This window comes from Stegodyphus dumicola, chromosome 1 (genome assembly GCF_044657685.1).
Source record: "Stegodyphus dumicola isolate Sdum_Otavi_A_Nest chromosome 1, ASM4465768v1".
Classification (NCBI taxonomy): Eukaryota; Metazoa; Arthropoda; class Arachnida; order Araneae; family Eresidae; genus Stegodyphus; species Stegodyphus dumicola.
Genome location: NC_140768.1, coordinates 152,506,912 through 152,526,561, shown reverse-complemented (window position 1 = coordinate 152,526,561; position 19,650 = coordinate 152,506,912). Strand labels below are relative to the sequence as shown.

Sequence of the window (19,650 nt, the reverse complement as noted above, 5' to 3'; positions counted from 1 at the left end):
TTTTTTAAACAGGGTTGCCACTCAAACAGGAGAATGAAATTCCCTGACTTTTCCAGGTTTTCCAGGCGCGTTTCAAGAAAATTCCAGTCTATCCGCGTAATGTACGTTGGCTACGCTAAGAGGTAAATTATGGTATTACTTGTATTGTGTAGCAAATTCACTTAATTATTCAATAAATCCCAGAGGACATTTATTCTTGGTATACTTTGTTTGATAATTTTGTTTAGTTTTCCACTTAAGAAACTTAATAAAATTTAAGATATATACATTGGATAACAAATGTATGTTTTATTTAATTATTACTCATGATCATCACCAGTTTAACGAGGCTAATCCGGTCCTTATAAATCACAACGCAATGCTAAATAGTTAGGTTAGATTTTAGGTAAATTTAATTTGTGTGAAGTATGTTCTTAAAAAGCACCTTAACACTTGAAAACACAAATATAATTATAATAGTTCTTGTTTCCTCCATTGAAGATTGAGATTAGAATCTTCCCAATCTGGAATAAAATAAGGCATTTTTTGCAGACATTCTGCAGCTAAACGAAACAAAGAAATCTATTTTAATAAATTGAGGTATTTTATATTTAGTTCGCAGCATACATAAGAAAAAAATATAAGGCTTTGGCACGATTTTGAAAATTGTCGCCAAGACCAAAATGACCCGTTTACTGCGCATCATCATGTCGCCAAATCCATACATGGAGATTATTTTAACCAAAAAACGTCTATGCAAAGAATCTCTAATTCTTTGGTCTATGTAAAGAAGAAAATTTTCCATACAAGTAAAATGCTATTACGCCGCTAGAATGCGGAGGGAAAATTTGCCAAGGGATTTGGCGACGGAACCTGGCGGCCAGAATTTCCCTCTCCGCGATGTGTACCGGAAATTGAGAAACGTGTTAAGAAGAAACGTTCTTTGACAAAAAGAAAGCTACGAAAATCCGTTTTTAAATTATTGCGAAAAATCCAAGAAGAAACGTTTTATCAAAGGACGTTTCTTCTTGGATTTTTCGCAATAATTTTAAAAACGGATTTTCGTAGTTTCCCCCCCCTTGAAAATTACTAACCTATGAATTAATTTACTTGCACCAAAAAATATTTTCTTTTAATTTAGAGTTTAACTACTTGCGCTAAGACTAAACTTCACGGTTGCGGTGTCATGCGCTACAATATAGCAAGTGGTAAAGTGTCTCATTTACGCCGCTCCGCATCTGCGAGTGCAATCCAGAGCTGTAACTCGAGAAATAAACAATCTCGTTGTTAGGCGACATGTGCACCATGTTATTTTCATTTTTGCCATAAATGCTTATCGACGTGGTATTCACGTCGCTCGCAGTTTGACACAAAAACATCTCGACGTGCATGGCACGTCTTTTTAGCGCAAGTGGTTAAAGAAATTTTAAAGGATATTCATTTAATGAACTCTTGATAACGTGACCTTCGAACTTCGACACCGGTTTCCAGCTTTGGCGGCAGATATATCACGCATGCACAGCTGTTTCCCTATATGATGGAACGGAGCCACGTCTGTTGCAGAGAGGTTTTCCTTCTTTACAATACATATTCTTTGATTCTAACCTCCATGGTACCATATACTAAGATTAAACCCATTTTGTTTTATACGAGAACAGGTACTTTCTTTAGTTCATGCACTGCACATGCGATTCTCAAGAATACTGGAAACCAAAAGTTGCGGGAAACTTGCTTTGCCTTTCTAAAAGGCAATCAAATTGGAGCTGCGAAAATTGGCTCTATGCCAGCAGACACTCACGTGATAGGCAATTCGCCAAAAAAAGTTATCTCTTCCGACGTCGGCGCAAAAATCGCTTTTTTTGGCGGGATCATTGTATGAAATTCCCTGACTTTTCCAGATTTTGACAAAAATACTTAAATTCCCTGACTTTTCCCTGAATTTTTTGGTCCATTTTCGAATTCCCTGACTTTTCCCGGGTCTCCCGGTTTTCCAGGTAGCGTGGCAACCCTGTTTAAATCTAAAAATACAAAAAAATGAGTCTTTCTATCACTAAAAGCATAAGCACTAAAATTATGCTTACCGCATGTTTTTTATCACTGCAGATATATTTTTAGAAGGAGCAACACCAACTAAACAGAAACATTTATGAATCATAAAAACATCTACAATCAATACATATATGTAAACAATTACACTATTGAAAAATGCACAGATTTTTCAGCATGTAGTACACATTTAAATGTATATTTTATTATATTATTATTGTGATCTAAATTCTAAATTACCTGCTTTGTTTCCTCCATTTTCAGTATCTTCCTTTAATGTCTTGATTCTTGAAGAAACTTCGGCTTTCTTAGGTATATTTCTCTGGATTGGAGCAACCCCCTTAAAATTTAAAAATCTAAATAAACTGCCATTATTTCTAGCGTTAAAAAAGAGTGAATTAGGATTATTTATCATGTAAATAAAAATAAATCAGAAAACTATATTATGAATTTATATATTTTCAAAAGAAAACTAAAATATCTCAATATTTTCCCCACCAAATAAAAATTATTTACTAAAGGAAAAACTGAGAAATAATCTTAAATTTACAATAGGAGAGAGGAGAGGTGGATTTGCAGAAACAATACGTGTACTCATGCTTTTTACTTTCGCTCACACATTTTATATTCAGTATATAATGTACTGGTATTGATAATATATGAAACTTTCATACATTGAATAAACTATATCAATGTTTTTGAATTTTTAATTCCAGTGTGTGCCATAAATTTTCAGTAACACCAATTTTATTACAGTAGGAAGTATGATTAATCTTGGCATTACACAGCAGTTATTCTCTATGCTTAAGTTTATTATTTGCAAGAAATAGTAAATACGAAGGCTGCTATTTATATTTCTGGCCTTGGCAACAGTAAGTGTTGCTAGGCAATTGCAGACGATTCCAATCAAAAGTTCGATATTTTTAACCATTACTTCAGAAAGTTTTGCAATTTTAGCATGATTTGTGTTGTTTGCAGTAAACTGAAAATTCACCTCGGGCAAAAAACGAAATTGATTCATGAACATTTTCATGCAACTATTTTTCATAACTTTCTAAGTGGTTAACGAAACAAGAATGTTTCAATCAACTTCCTTCTTTATACAGTGATAAAGCACCATCCTACAGCACTGTAAAAAAATGGTATAACAAATTCAATCGTGGTCAGCATTCCCTCCAGGAGAAATTCCGCGAAGGTCGTCCGAAATCAGACAGAAAATATTGATGGTGTGTGTGAACTGAAAAAGCAAGATAGTCATGTGACATACCATGAGATTGAGGCATCTCTGGTCATTAGTATGACAAGCCTCAATAAGATATTACATGAACATTTTTACATAAAAAAGTTTTGTTCACATTGGATCCTGCATAATCTGACAAATGCTCAAAACAAGGCTCATGTCAATTGGGACAAGAAAATGTTGGAAAAATCTGTTCAAGGTGCATCAAAGGCTGTGTATAACATCTACATTGGTGATGAATCATGGATCTATGCATATCAGCTCGAAATAAAACAGCAGTCGACTATGTACTCGACAATGGTCTCCCAAGATGAACCAAGTCCAACAAAAGTTGCTTGTGGAAGCACATTGAAGCAAATGATTGCCTTTTCTTTGGCATTACTGGTCATTACAGCAATGTAGGATGGTCAGTTCCGAATGGTACACAACCATTTGTTTGACAGAAGACATCAGAGAAATTCGAAAAAAGCAGAAGAGGCGAATCTTTCTTTATCATGATAATGTGAGCTCTCACATTTTGGCTCAAAAAGAATTTTTGATGGGCCAAAACACTGAATTGAAGGGTCATCTGCCATACAGCCCCGATGACTTTTTTTGGTCGATCTTTACAATATGGTAACTGGTAGTTTAGCGACATTTTGGAGGCGATAAAGGTTACTACCTGGGACTTTGGTAATAATGTGAGCAGTACTCAGTTCCGATTACGCATTATTTTGTGTGAGGGAAATGAGAGATCATGGGATATGTCATGTGATATTAATGGACGAATTACGGTTCTTTAATCGGAAAAGGGGGGAAATCGGGAAAAAATCTGGAAATTTTGTATTTGGCTTTATTCTGTGTTGTGTGAAACAGTGTTCGTGAATTTTTGGATCCCATGGCCGTAACTAAAGTGAATTCGAAATGGGTATTTATGTATGTATTAATTTAATGTATGTGCTCATTTATATTTTAAGTAGTGTTTTTGAATTTAATTATATTTTAATTAAATGATAGTTATTTTGTGAATTTTATGTTTGTAGGAATTTGAAGTAAATGTGCATGGAAATAATTTAAATATCTGACAATAAGTATTTGTAATGGTTGCGGTATGAATTCGTTGGTGACGTGTATAATGTAATAGATGATTTAGAGGTAAAAGTTTTTGGATATTTTATTTATTTTATATGAGGAAATGTTCATTACTTTTTCGCGATCAGGTAATTTCATATATGTTCGTTTTACCGGGTTTAAAGATTGAGAAAATTGTCATGTATTTTCGTGAAATTTTTCTAATTTATGAGAAAAAAGCAGTGTACATGGATATAGTGAAGACTGTGCGCAATGCCATTTTTGTGCAATTCTGGGATGTTTTTTTAAGTAAAAATAAGTCGGCGTGTACATGCTTTAGTGATATTTTAATTAAATGATAGTTATTTTGTGAATTTTATGTTTGTAGGATTTGGTATACGTTTAAGTTGAAGTAAACGTGCATGGAAATAATTTAAATATTTGATACTAAGTATTTGTAATGCTTGCGGTATGAATTCGTTGGTGACGTGTATAATGTAATAGATGATTTAGAGGTAAAAGTTTTTGGATATTTTATTTATTTTATATGTGGAAATGTTCATATTTGGAAAGGGTAAATACTTTTTCGCGATCAGGTAATTTCATATATGTTCTTTTTACCGGGTTTAAAGATTGAGAAAATTGTCATATATTTTCGTGAAATTTTTCTAATTTATGAGAAAAAAGCAGTGTACATGGATATAGTGAAGAGTGTGCGCAATGCCATTTTTGTGCAAATCTGGGATTTTTTTTATGTAAAAATAAGTCAGCGTGTACATGGTTTATGTGTATGTGTTATTTTGAAAAACGCGTAAGGAGTATGGTATTGTACACTTTTTCCCAATTTTGCAGTGAATATTTGTCATGATTAAGCAGTTTTGTTAGATAAAATTTCTAGCATAAGTGTAATTCGGCTAGTAGATTGTTGGAAGAAGTGTTCAGTAGATAAAAAGAAAAGAAACATGTCTTTACTTCGTGAAGACAAAATGGCGGCGGGAAAAAAAAATAGAGGGTTGCTGTAGGAGAGTTGGTCGCCAAATTTTCGCCAAAAAAATGCCAAGTTACCATAATGTAAAGATCAACCTTTTTTTTATTTTTTTTTTATAGCACATCAAAAATAAATTACGTGGTCAACAATTTGGGACACCCGAATAAGCTGTTGATGCATTAAAAACACGTGTTTTGGAGTTGCCTCAATGAGTGGGAAAAGTGCTTAGAAAACTGGTTCAATTTAGCATGCAAAAGTGCATTGATCTTCATGGAGAATACTTTGAAAAACAATAAAACCAATTTCGATCATAAAAATTAGTTTTTTCGTTATTAGGCCAGAAATATAAATAGCAACCCTCGTATTAACTCCCATCCACTGAACACTACATACTTAATTATGGCTATTTTCTAATATTTAATTGCAGGCAAAACACTCTTTGGTTTAAATTCAGCATTAGAACAATAACAAACCATTTTACGGAAACAAACGCGTATCTTCCCAGTGTATGATACAGTGATAGAGCATAAAATTTGGAAATGATTTATCTTTCTCACAAAGATCAATAAATTCATTACCAGCCATGGCTGATGTTTCACTAGTGGCTATCATCTTATCATCAACAGCTTGTGCAGAGGCAAATCAATTGACTTCGCATATGGTGTAGATATCCTTACTTCATCATTTCATGGGTAATATTTTCAGTAATTCTTTTACTGTAAAATTACTAAATATTTTACCATTGATACCATTCTCACTATTACCTATCTGGTATATCTGTAGACTTGTCAAATTGTAGTGAAAACTAGTCACATATTTCCAAGCTATATATATATATATATATGCATGTCTTCTGTATGCTAACACAATCTCATGTTCGTTAGAAAAATCCTCAAGCTATCATAGTCAGTTAAAAATACATTTAAAAAAAAAAATTCACTATTCTGAAAAGACATTCTTCTTTGCAAAAATGTGAGAAATTTTGAAAGAAGCAGCAGTAATACTTTTACATTTTAAAAGTAATCAATAAAAAAGGATTATTAGGTAACTATTGATTTTAGCCAATTTAATTTCTCTTTCTTCAGATTTAACTGAATAGGTCATATTAAAAGTGGCATGAGCTGTCTGAAAGTTATGTTCAATGTTATGTTTTTTCCCATGCTACTATGCTACTGCCACACAAAAAACAAATACATTTATTTTTAAAACTGATGAAACACAACACGATGCTTCCTAGTCGGTATTAAAATTACAGGTTCTTTGTCTTTTCCTCGAGTCACTCCTTTTGGATTGAAATAAAGTATATAAAAACAATGAAGAAGAAGACATCAGGAAGGAGTAGTAGTAGTAGTAGGGATATATACATTAAAAATGTGAGTACGTAACTAGCAATAAATATAACATGGAATTTAAAGAAACACCCATTAAATGAGGATTCCCTTTCATATGAGACACCCAGTGAAGAATAAATAATTACATTTTGCATATGACCCCATCCACAAACAATGCATTAGGATAGGGAAGCATTAAAAATATTTTAAATGAGTGTATATTTGACATTTTAAAATTTTTAACAAATAACCGGACCAATACCTTCAAACTGGAGTAGTCTTCGCCACATCGGAACTTGTGGTAATCCCATTTACGATAATTTAAGCATATAAATATATAATTTTTTAAACAAATATCCTTGTACTTCTCTAATTAATTATTAACTAAAATTTATTATTTTTATAAAACATTTTACTGGAAACTTAAATTATTTTTATCGCGATTGTACAGCAGTGGGCATACGTAAAACTGTCAGTAGGTGTAATGATACCTGGGGACATAGAGTTAGGGACCCCTGTACTATGTGATCTCAAAGGGGAAGAGGACAAATCTTTACCAAAATGTAATTCATCATGAAATGTAATTAGTCTAAACACAATGAAACAAGTTTGATGTTATATCAGCTGAAGAAATTGTACTGCTTATATTAAATAGGTACAAAACAAAATATAAGTAGCCAATGATTATTTGAACTATTGACCAAAGTATATTGAAAAAGGCACTGAACACCGGGAACCTTTTAAAAAAAGAGAGAGAGACATACGTTATCTAAAGTTTTAAAATAAGTAATTCATACTTAATGACTATTAACAACATTAACTTATTTCGAGCTAATTAACAACAAATATTTTACTTTTACATATTTGCAATCATTTACAAATAGCATACATATTATTGTATTACTTTCTATCTACTGTATGTATTGCAGCTGATGCAATGTATTAACAAAATGTTCAAGATGAAAATTTTTATAACACATCACAAATTGAAACAGATGTACTAATCATGTTGAAAAACCTTTGCCATTTTAAGTGCCTTTGCAAAAATAAGCTCTAAATCTTATATCTAGATATAGACAATTAAAAGCTTTCAGACTTAATGTAATGTATATTACACATTACATTGAAGGTATTATTTTACCATAATTTATAAAGATGAAAGAAAAAAATTATGCACATTGAAATGTAGTATATAAAAAATATTACTTCTGCTGATAGCTAATATTTCTGGAAGACAAGAAAAAATTTCTATGCCTATATCAGATAATTTTTTTATTACCTATACCAGATAAACTTTAAGCTCATCTAAAGACATATTTAACAATATCTGGATAAAAAATCTAAAACATAGCTCAATGCAAGTTAGTTTAAACACATTTCATAATAGCTAAAAAACTACAGCAAAAAAATTATCAAATAAATAACTGAAATGATTTACTCATAAAATAATTACTAAAACAGCACAAGCATAAAATACTAACAACTTTCAGTTTCAATCTTCTTAAACTATTTTCATTATATTTAAGATGATCAGCAAGCTCCTTTTGAAGTTGAGCAATCTTTTCAAGCTCCAGTTCCTCAGTAGTTTTCGTTCTTTTAGCTTTTGATTTGCATATAGTCCGCCTGAAAAATAATTATAATACATATATGCATCAATAGCATATAATAAAACAAAATACATATATAAGCATCAATTTCTAATAAAAATATAATCATCAATAATGTAATAAAATTAAGTATTAATTTTAAAATGGATAAATATAAAAAGGAATAATATTAAATTCTAAGCCCTTTTACGGGCATAAAATTCCATATAGAAGGATGGTTTTCCAATTCATAATATAAGAATTTTTTTGCCAGATTTTAATGCACCCGATTTCAGGTTGGATGTATATTGGAAGAAAATCAGTCAAGGTACAAAGGGTCATTTTTAAATTATAATCAAGAAAATACTATTTATTCATGACATTTTAGGAAACTTTTAAATTTCTGGAGAAAACCATAATGCTCAGAGGGATAAGAAGATAATTACAAGCTTCTCATTCAACATGTAAAATACATGAAAATTTTTTTTTCCTGATTAATAAAATTTATGGTTGGATACAAAACATGAATAATTACATTAATTTCAACACGGCTATAATCTGCGAAGATTTTCATATTAACACCCAATCATTTTGATTATGTAGAAATATACATTTAAAAAATTTCCAAGAATCATTCAAAAAATTTTACATGACAGATTTATTTATTTACTTATTTAAGAAGAAACCATTTGCTTGTCTTCTTTAAAATTGATAGTTTTTCCAGAAAATGAAAGTCAGTTTTTGCCTAGTTTCACTAAAAAATGAATCATAATAAAATCTGGTACTCTCCTATTATCGGGAATGGATTCAGAGATGTATCTATACAGTGGTGGCCAAAATTGTGGAAACTTTTGGAAATTTTTATGTTTTTGAACTTTGTATGCTTATAGAAAATGTTAAGTTTTGCAAAATGCAAACTTGTATATATTATCTTAAAGCGAATTTATTACTGAATTCAATTCAATTATTTTGATGAAAAAATTCACATTTGATGACACAATAACACAAAATTCAATTATTTGCAATACAAAAAAGTTATATGTACTTTAATATAAATAAAAAACACAGTTATGAAGTGGTTTGTAATGTCTAGCTTTCCTGGCCAATCACTGTTCTTATTCTGAGAACCAATCAAATGTTAGTAACTGCCAGTAGAAGCTGACATCATGTTTACACTTGAAACAATTCATTATTTTACTTTGTTCTGTAGAAGGAGAACCTGTTTCTTATACATTGCAATTACAAGTAGAAATTTTTGTAAAAATTTTTAATATTTAGTCAAGAAGCAATGGCATCAAATAAAAGAGTAAATTGGACACCTAGAAAGACATGTAATATTATTGTGTTACGAGAAAGTGGTCTTTCCTATGCTGAAATTGCGAGACAGGTGGGTGGTTCAGTGACTACATCTGGAGTCCGAAAGTTTTGTTTACGATATCAGGAGACAAATTCAATAAAAAACAAAGAAGGAAAAGGCCGAAAAAGGTGCACCACATCTATTGATGACAGAAGAATAAAAAGACTATGTCTCCAAGATAGAAAAATGTCATCAGCGACCATAAGAAGTGATCTGAATGATGCTGGTGTTTCTGTCAGTTCAAAAACAATCAGGAGAAGATTAACAGATGTTGGACTGAGAGGTAGAATTTCACGAAAAAAGCCTTATCTTAATTTTCAGCAACGAAAAGAAAAAGACTACAGTGGGCAAAGGAACACATTAATTGGACAGATGATCAGTGGTCACAAGTTATATGGAGTGATGAAACAAAGATATTGTTATTCGGTAGTGATGGGCGAAAATATGTAAGACGTAGAATAGGAGAAGAGCTACATTCTGACTGCATTCAAGCAACTGTGAAGAACCCAGTTAGTGTTATGATTTGGTTATGCATGCCAGCAGATGCTATTGGTCGCCTTCATGTCATCAATGGGACACTGAATGCCAGAAAATACATTGACACTATTCTAGAACCAAAACTTGTACCTTCCATCAAAGGTCTCTTTCCCAACAATGCTTCGTTTATTTTTCAGCGGGATTCTCTTCCTTGCCACACGGCCAAAATATCGAAAGAGTGGTTTCGTACAAAGAGCATTAAATTATTGTCATGGCCAGAAAACAGTCTTGACCTCAATCCTACCGAAAATTTCTGGCACCGTTTGAAAACTCTTGTCCGAATGAGGCGCCCATCAAACAAAAGGGAACTAATTGAGGCTATAATTGTTTCCTGGCATCATGCAATAACAAAAGAAGAGCTTAACCCTTTGCGACATGCATATTTAAAATATATTTTAATCTTTAAAAAAATGCCTTAGAATAAGTCAGATGGACTTAACTTAAGTGCCTTTAATGCTTGAAAAAAATTCTGCGCTTTTAGTTTTTACGGGAGAAGGTGGGATAGCGCTTGTCCCACCATGCAACTAGCACGTCTTATAGCATATTGGTGTATAGCAGGGAAAAAAAATCATATGTGGAATGAATAAACAACATAAAGCGTGCATTCTAAAATAATCATAATAAACACACTAAAATGCATTTTGTACTTATTGCATATATGCATGACTTGTAAAATTTTGCATATATATATTTAATATTTTTAAATTTTAGGAACAAAAGAAAATATGTTCTTGAATATTATTTTAAGATTAAAATTTGATACACGTACATATGATACTAAATAAAATATTAAAATTGGTACTTAATTCAAAAACATTTATATATGATTAAAATTGAAAAAAAATCATTTTTCATGAAACTTTGAAAAACATGTTGTTTCATTCTTTTGTAAGCATAGAGGCACTTCACATGTTTCACACATCCAAAATGTTCATCGTTCTTCTTTCGATGTGCTGCAATATGCACATCTTCTCCTGCTCGTTCTCTTTGGCGTGTGACTTACATTTTTTAATCTCTTTTCTGGTTGTACGAACGGGTTTTTAGTTTTTATTTGAACTGGGGATTTCAGTTTTCTTTTCAGCTCTTTCTTGCCTGCAAATGCCATTAGATCTTCTATAACTGAATCTTTCATTGTGTTTACATCATGATCGGGTTCACGAACAAACTTAAATAGAATAAATGCGTTTATTATACTCACATCTAAAAAGTAAAAAAAAAATCATGTGCCACCATTTCTTGCTTTTGCGGTCTATTTCATATAGTCCTTTCAGTTGATCAATCAGTCGACATCATGTTCTTATTGTATGAAATAATGCTGTTTGGGCACAGTACTTTTTTTGTCTTTCCATCTCGTTCTTTTCTATTAATTTCTTTCATTTCAGTTGCCTTTTCCAAGCAAGACAGGATAGAAACGGATCTTTTATCCTTCCATTTTATGCAATAAATTGAATCATCGCTAACTGAAAAGTCTATATATTCTCTTGACATAAATTTGTGGGTAGATACTTCCGATTCATATTTACAGTACCACATGCATAGATGGGTCTGTGTCTTTAAAAAGCGAAACAAATTATAACTACTTCCCTTTCTTCTTCAACAATAACTTCAACCTCAGTTATTCTCTCCTCGATTTCAATTTCGTCTGAATCAGAACAGACACCTGAAGCATTTGAGTCGCAATCGGATGGCAATTCAGCAAAAAGATCCAAAACTTCCTGAGCTGTTAATTTTTTTCTAGACATTTTTGCACATCAGAGCATACAACGGATGTAAAAGCGCGCGCAATCACGAAAAAAGTAGATGCAAAAAAGAAAAGAAAAATAATCGTGAGTGCTGCCATCTATTGAGTGGAAATTCAAGTATGTGGTGGGACAAATTTTAGCCCACTTATTTCAACTGCAAAATTAGTGTTATAAAATATTGAATCTAATTAAGATTTTTGAAAATAAAATACCTTTGAATATTAAAAAGAATCATACATATCATAAATTGTATACCAAAATTTTCAAAATATTGAAAAATGCGAGATACATGGATATCACACTTGTGATCCTATTTTAAATATTTTTTGCTTATAAACTTAAGCCCTGGTATAATAATGACATCTACTGAGAAAAATAATAACTAAAATAGATTATTTTTAAAAGATTAGAAAATTTCTAACGGAAATTGCTAACTGAGAAAATAAATATTAATTAGGTAGGACATATATTGACCCACCATGCCGCAAAGGGTTAAAACTCTAGTCAGCTCAATGGAACATCGATGTCGATGTGAAGCTGTAATCAAAAATAAAGGGTACCCTACTAAGTACTGATAACTCATTGCAATCATCACTATCTAATGTATATCGATAACTATTATGGTTTAACTTTTTTTGTATTGCAAATAATTGAATTTTGTGTTTTGTATCGAATTCAGTAATAAATTCTCTTTAAAATGATATATACAAGTTTGCATTTTGTGAAACGTGACGTTTTCTATAAGCATACAAAGTTAAAAAACATAAAAGTTTCCACAATTTTGGCCACCACTGTATATGGATTTATGTGTTAAAAAAATGTATGCATGTAAAACGTACATACATATATATATACATATACACTTATACACACATGCATACATACACATATCTCTTAATCCAGTACTGATAACAGAAGAGTATCTAAAATTTTTGTAATATGGAGCATTATAGTCATGTTCATAACAGAAAAATTATTGTCTTATTTACTAAATACAAAAATATATAAGAACTACAAGAAATCAGGTTTTATAGTAAAATCCAGTAAATTGTGAACCATTCCCATACAGCTAATCAAGAGTTGTACAGTATTTCAAGTAGTTAATTTCAACACTTGAGTTCACTGTAATATAAAAAAAACTCAGATGATAATTTCTTTGTAGCCTCCCCCCCCCAAGGAATCTGGTTTCTGCAAATCCAAAATAAACTCAAAAGATATACAGTCAAAAGTCGTTAATTCGGACACCCATAATCTGGAATGATCTATAATCCGCACCTCAAAGCCACAAACTTTCTGCGCATGCGTTGCGATGACACATGTGCATAGGCGTTTCTGCGCATGCGTTGCGATGACACATGTGCATAGGCGTTTATACGTGCGCGCAAGACCTTTACGGCTGCGAATATGCGTGTGCGCATGCGAATAATACCTTTTAGCATGCGCGTTTAATGTATAATGGACGGTATAAGCTAAGCTAAAATTATCTAATTCAGTTAATGTTGCAGATTGCGTTGTTCCTTAATCTTTGAATTGGATCTGGCTTATTATTTTTTGCAGACTGTTAGAGCACTTTTATAAAAGCATGCTTGAACTTTTGATTATGTCAAATAGAATTTCCGATATATATTTACTAATATGTAAAGGATCTACAAAGCAAAAGTATGTTTCCATTAAACAAAAAGTATAATTGCTGCAAAAAATGGATAAAGGCATATCCTTTGTTTCCCTAACCATTCCGAAATTGTTTATCAATTTCACGCTGCTCTGGGGGGGGGGGGCGACACGGTGCACAATGAATTGGAAGTTGATCTGTCAGCTCTATCCTTATCTTCAGAGCAGATGCTTTTATTTTATTTGGCTTATAATTCCTTACTAAATGTAGTATTTCATCTCAATGTACTCCATCTTTGATATGATTTAAATCAAATTCCTCGATATTATGATTCGCTTTTGATAGTGAAGAAAGTGACACAGAGGTTATTGAAAATGAAAAAATTTCGATTGACAAATCAGTTGGTATTCTCGACACAGCAATTATAGGACTTGTACAGCAGAACTTTGTAACTGAACAAGAAATTATGTCTGTTTATAGAATTAAAGAGAAAGTATTATAGTTCTTTATTTCATAAATTACGGTTTCATATTTTTAATTTTATTATTTCTGCATGCCATCTTACCAAATTTAAACTGATGATCTATAATCCGGAATCGCCGAAGTCCCGACGAGTCCGGATTAACGACTTTTGACTGTATACAAATTTTTCCTGGATATAAAGTTCTTACCTATACATGAATTTTATTTTAAGAATTCAGTTAATTAGCAAATAAAATCAATCATAATAACCAAAGCATGCATATAATACTTATTACAGGCTATATATAACTGCTCACCCACTGAATCTTACACCTTTAACAAATTACTGGAACTGTGATAATTTATATGCTTAAGAGGCTGCTCCTTTTATAGTGAGTTAGTTCTAGCAAAAGTAGCAGACTTGGATTAATTTAATGTAGATCATCACAAAAATTTGAAAGCTCTTGATATTCTTTTATGTTGCCTGTAACAAACGTTCTTCTGCTTTTCAAAATTCTCATTTAAAAAATTCCCATTCTCTGAGTCTTGAACATTTTCTAAACATCCTTCTGTTGTACTAACAAAAGTAGATATATGCAAGGTTATTACCATAGCTCAGTATGAAACTTACTTTATGTATTATAACATTTTATAATACATCAAATGAGTATGCGCATTTTGGATTTTATCTGCTTTTCTTACAGTCCATTGCTATTTCCGAGACCTCAAATCATTCATTGCTGATGGAAGTGCTGTCTGCTACAGCTTGCAGGTTGTTGCTATTGTCATCGTTATCACCGTCTCCTTTCAATTTGTCCTACCACAGCAATAATCTTCAAAAACATAAGCATTAGATATTCTTAATTTCTTGAAACTCTTCACTATTACCTCATCATCGATCATAGCTCATGCGCCAAAATACATGAGCAAATCAATAAGACAAAACAATCAAGACACGAATGAATCAGTGTTGAAACCTAGGGAAGCTCGCTTTCTGAAAGCCCTGAGGAAAATATGTAAATATTTGGAAAATTTTCAGGGTAAGCAGAAAAATATGCGAATAAATATGGCAGTTATAAATTTTTTTTAAAATTTTATGCAGATGTGCTACAATATTTCATCTGAATTTTCCTTATAGCATTTGGCACCATATGCAGTTGGCCCATGTGTGAACGCTAAAACCCAAGATTACTATCAATGGCAATAAAATAGGGAGGTACATAGCTAGATCTTACAGCAGTCCTTAAGAAAGAGATGAGGGCACTAAAATATTTTTTGAATGCATAAGAAAATGGCAGAAGAAAGAAGGTTAAAACAATAACAAATTTGAGTGCTATCATTTAAAAAATAAATAAATAAAAGTGGTAGATCATATACTACATGATTGTGATTGCCTGTTACTCTGATGCAAAATACAATAAACTTACAAATTACTTTTACTACAACTCATTATTTGTAATAACAACAGTTTTTCTGACATAATATCTTGACTTATAACCAGGACATTAACTTAAAACTCAGTACTTGTTGGCAAAATTATTTTAGTATGAAAATACAACTAGCATGCTTAAAAAACAATTCGTAGTTTCAACTGAATACATTTAAAATTTTAGCATTATTTTCCAAATCTAAAAGTATCTGATCAGTTTAGTGAGATACTATATTTGCATTAAGTCTATAGTCGATAACAATATAGTCTTTCTTACCTTACTATGCAGTAAAGAAAGTCTACCGAGTTACCATTACTATATTATACAATTCTCATTTTATACTTTTTTTGAATTTTTGAATAATTTTAAATGATACTTATGAACTTCTTTTGAATGTTTGTTATACACAAACATATTACAAAATTACATAATGAAATTCACATTATTAGTCAGAATACCAAATAAAAATACACATACTTCAAGCACATTGGTGTCATAGGAAAAGTCTTTTTATTTTTCCATTTTGAATCAACTCCTGATATACTTCTTTTCCGGCAGGTGTTAGTGGATATATCTTGCACACTTCGAGCAGCAGGTGGTTTTACTTGGTTACAATTTCTGTTTATGGAACTATCACTTTTGGAAAGACGATTTAGTAAACGAGACTTTAAATTATAACTTTCTTCATGGGCTTTAGAAATGATGTTATTGGGTCCCCTTAAACTGGAAAAATTACTGCCAATTTTTACTGTTTTTGGTTTAGATTCTTCTTTGTGAGCATCTGGTGTTCTAGAAAAAATTCACATATATTACACAAGATTCTCAAAATACATTAAATAAAATTTGAATATTTTAAATAGTTAATATCTAAAACTGAATTAAGAAAAACAACAGATGGATATGAACAGAATTTTTTCTTAATTTACAGGTACAAATACAAAGGGCGTTAATATCACATTTTTAAGAGATCAAGTCACTGCAAAAGCTTCAGTGCATTACTATCACAGGGGTCGAAAAACTATGCTTATTTTTAATCTGGCCCAGGGGAAGATTTTTTAAAAATAAAATATAAATCAAATTACGAGCTATTACGCAACCAACAATAGTTGAGTTGAAAACTTGTGAATTACGACCATAAATAGTGCTACTATCATATTCTCTCATTTGTCATTTTTAAAGGCATTCCTAACAAAACAAATATTTGTACATTGTGCGCCATGCAAGTACGTTGACAATTTTGCTATAGCAGTGAGCGGGGCATTGTCTGTCCAGATATTCTGCAACATTTTATGCATTTTATTCATTACCTAACATTACCATGTCCCTCTCAAAATAAAATAAGAAGAGAAAAGTACACCTCGGCTGTCATTATTTTAAAGCAGAACAGAGTGCTAATTATTTTGTCATAGAATTAAATGACAAAGTTTTATGTTTAACATGCCATGACATAATAGCTGTTGGAAAACTGGAAAACTTAAAACATCATCACAATGCAATTTATTCATAAAAATAAAACAATAACAAATTAGTGTCTAAAGTCAGTTTATGATAAGTTCATTTATTAGCCACAAAAGGAAAATTCACCAATGCTGAATGAATTAAATCACAGCTCCATAAATGTGCTCAGAAAAAATAGATATGCTTCAATCTGTCAGTCTTTCAGTGAGAACAAGTATTAGAAGACTTGAGAACATCGTGAGCCACATCAAAAGTCGAATAATAGTGTAAGGATTTATTTTATTCTAACGAATTATTTTTAGTTTTCCTTTCCCTCCTGATTTCAGTTTCCTGCCGGAATGCAAATTTGTTATGACGTAGATGTAAATATAAATGTGTTTCAAAATCAGTACTTAAGCTGCATTTCAAGAGTTTGAATAGCAGTAGTAGTAGTGGACTAGTTCCGAGTTTATGCTACATGTTTGAATTTAGCTCTGTAGCTGCTGTTACACACTTTTCAGGTTACACTGATATTCCTTGGCTCAGCTTTGCTGTGTGCAGATGACTTAGTGTTAGTTAAGTTAAGGAGCCAGTCATTAGATATTTTAATTTACTAGTGATTTGTTGCATTCTTATTTTCTGTTAATTTACATAGCCACAAGTGGTGGTGATTTGTGAGCACAAAGAGCATGCATCTGTTTTAATTTAGTTTAAATAAAAAGGTTATTTAAAGCTTTCTTCTGCAGTATTTATTCTTCAAGACATAGTGAGAATTCGCTATTTCATTTTTGATATAGAGTTCAAGTTGTATGCTACCAAAAAGAACACAAAAACTCTACAATAGACAAGGCCAAAAAATTCAAATGGTTTTCGTTGGCTATATATATAATCATAACTATAAAGATAATTTTTTATCGACAAAAGAAAATGGCAAACATGACTGAGAGGGAAAAAATTCAATGAAATACCATATCAATAAGTGAAAGAGAACTCTACTACAGTTTTCATTAAATTTTTGGAGAAAAGTATCTAATTTGCATTTTATTGCAGATACAATACAATATTCAGTTTTAAATAAGTTAAACCATTATTAATAAATTTCCTTTAACAGTTCTATGGGAGCATTATGATTCATTTCTTCTAGTTTCTTTCAGAAGAAATTCAACCCTGTAATTAACACATGCATAACTTTTTATTAACTTTTTTCTGCACATAAAGCCAACTAATTCCTTCTATTAATTTATAAAACTAGGCATAGTAGCATTAACAAATGTTAAATTATATTCAGATTTTCTTTTTATTGTAAAACTCCTCTAAATACAAAAATACTTCTGAAATATGCGAGAAGTTGTGATTGATGAGTCGATCATGGTTCATTAGTGTGAATTACCCCGATTAGGAGTACCACCCATTAGTTGAGTATAACTTTTATTGTAGTTGAGTATAGCTTTTATTTGTAGGTTTACTTATTTACTTTTTTTGTTCAGTCAGCAAAGCAGTTGCCTAAACGAAAGAATGCATTTCATTTTTTAAAGTTTAAGGTTAATTTTAAGCACATATTTTTGTTAAAGTACAAGAATATAAGCAAACAAAATTTAATTTATTCTGTTTCCATCATTAGCAACATAGGCTAATTAAAGCAGTAATTATTTGCATTATTTTATCATGAATTAGAATATACATTTTAACATATTAAAATTTAATAAATTAGTCAAGTATTACTAATTAATAAATAAAACATTTTAAAATACTTTTGTTAGTTTCAGCAAGTTTTAACTAATTTCTGCCACCAGCATGGCAAAACTATTTACTGCTAGCAGAAAGCTACTATGATTTGAAACTATTTATAATACTAGATATACTTAAAATCATACTAAAAATGGATATAAATAATTTCCAGGATTATACTTTCTACTACTAATTATGAACATTAGGCAATAATAATGTTTAAAATGATAAACTTGAGATATCATAAAATGATTTGATTAATATTATTTTAGGAATGTTGACAGTTGTTGCATTAAAAATAATGTCTTAAAAGGCAAAACTTAAATATTTTTAAAAACAAAGATAATATATAATTACCTCAGTTTTGAAGAAGCTGCATTAAGATCTAAAAGAAAAGTGGAAAAAATGGATGAAAGCTCATGATAAAAAATGTTCAGAAATTAGTTGCATTTCTTTTTTTTTTTTTTTTACTATAATATTAAAATGCAATTTAAGCTTTTCAAATACAGAAAGAGCTTAAAAACTACAAGAGATCCAAAGTTATAATTTATACATTATTTACAGAAAACATTTGAAATAATGCTAATCAAACTTTGGTTATGAAAAGGTAATTTTTGTGCAAGGTGTGGCTATTAATTTCCAGGACTGCTCTAATAACACCAGAACAGATTATGTGAAAAACGTAACCTTTTAATATGCTTTGAAGTAATCCCCATCTGCCATAATACAATTCTGTGCTCGGCTGAATAAGTTGTGGAAACGACTTTTAAAGTTCTCTTTCGGAAAGCTCATCAATGTTGATGTCACGTTGCATGACGATGCCCGCCCCTCCTGTTGCGTTCCCAGTGAGGAGGTTTTTGTGTTTGAGGTCATGGAGCTGCATCATCTGCCATACTCGGCTGACTTGACTTTTTTTGTTTCCCAAACTAAAAACCGTGATCAAAGGAACATGCTTTGTGGATGTTGAAGACATCAAGAAGAACATGACGTCGACATTGAAGAGCCTTCCAAAAGAGGACTTTAAAAGTTGTTTCCACAACTTATACAGCAGAGCACAGAAGTGTATTATGGCAGATGGGGATTACTTCGAAACATATTAAAAGGTTATGTTTTTCACATAATATG

At 31.3% G+C, this 19,650-nt stretch overlaps 1 protein-coding gene across 5 annotated transcripts in view; it reads right to left on the bottom strand.

Annotated features, from left to right (window-relative positions):
- LOC118185205 (uncharacterized) overlaps positions 1-19,650 on the bottom strand; it is an 85,928-nt gene that overhangs the window by 30,476 nt on the left and 35,802 nt on the right. For all 5 annotated transcript variants that reach the window (XR_015042689.1, XR_015042687.1, XM_085822189.1 and 2 more), the window contains 5 exons: positions 18,883-18,910; positions 15,838-16,149; positions 8,116-8,257; positions 2,266-2,365; positions 2,061-2,109 (listed from right to left, as the gene is read on the bottom strand). Coding sequence is in view for 3 of the 5 variants with exons in the window: in XM_085822189.1 (XP_085678315.1) it covers positions 2,061-2,109; positions 2,266-2,365; positions 8,116-8,257; positions 15,838-16,149; positions 18,883-18,910 (631 nt within the window). In the remaining 2 variants the exon portion in view is untranslated. The remainder of the gene's footprint in view (positions 1-2,060; positions 2,110-2,265; positions 2,366-8,115; positions 8,258-15,837; positions 16,150-18,882; positions 18,911-19,650) is intronic.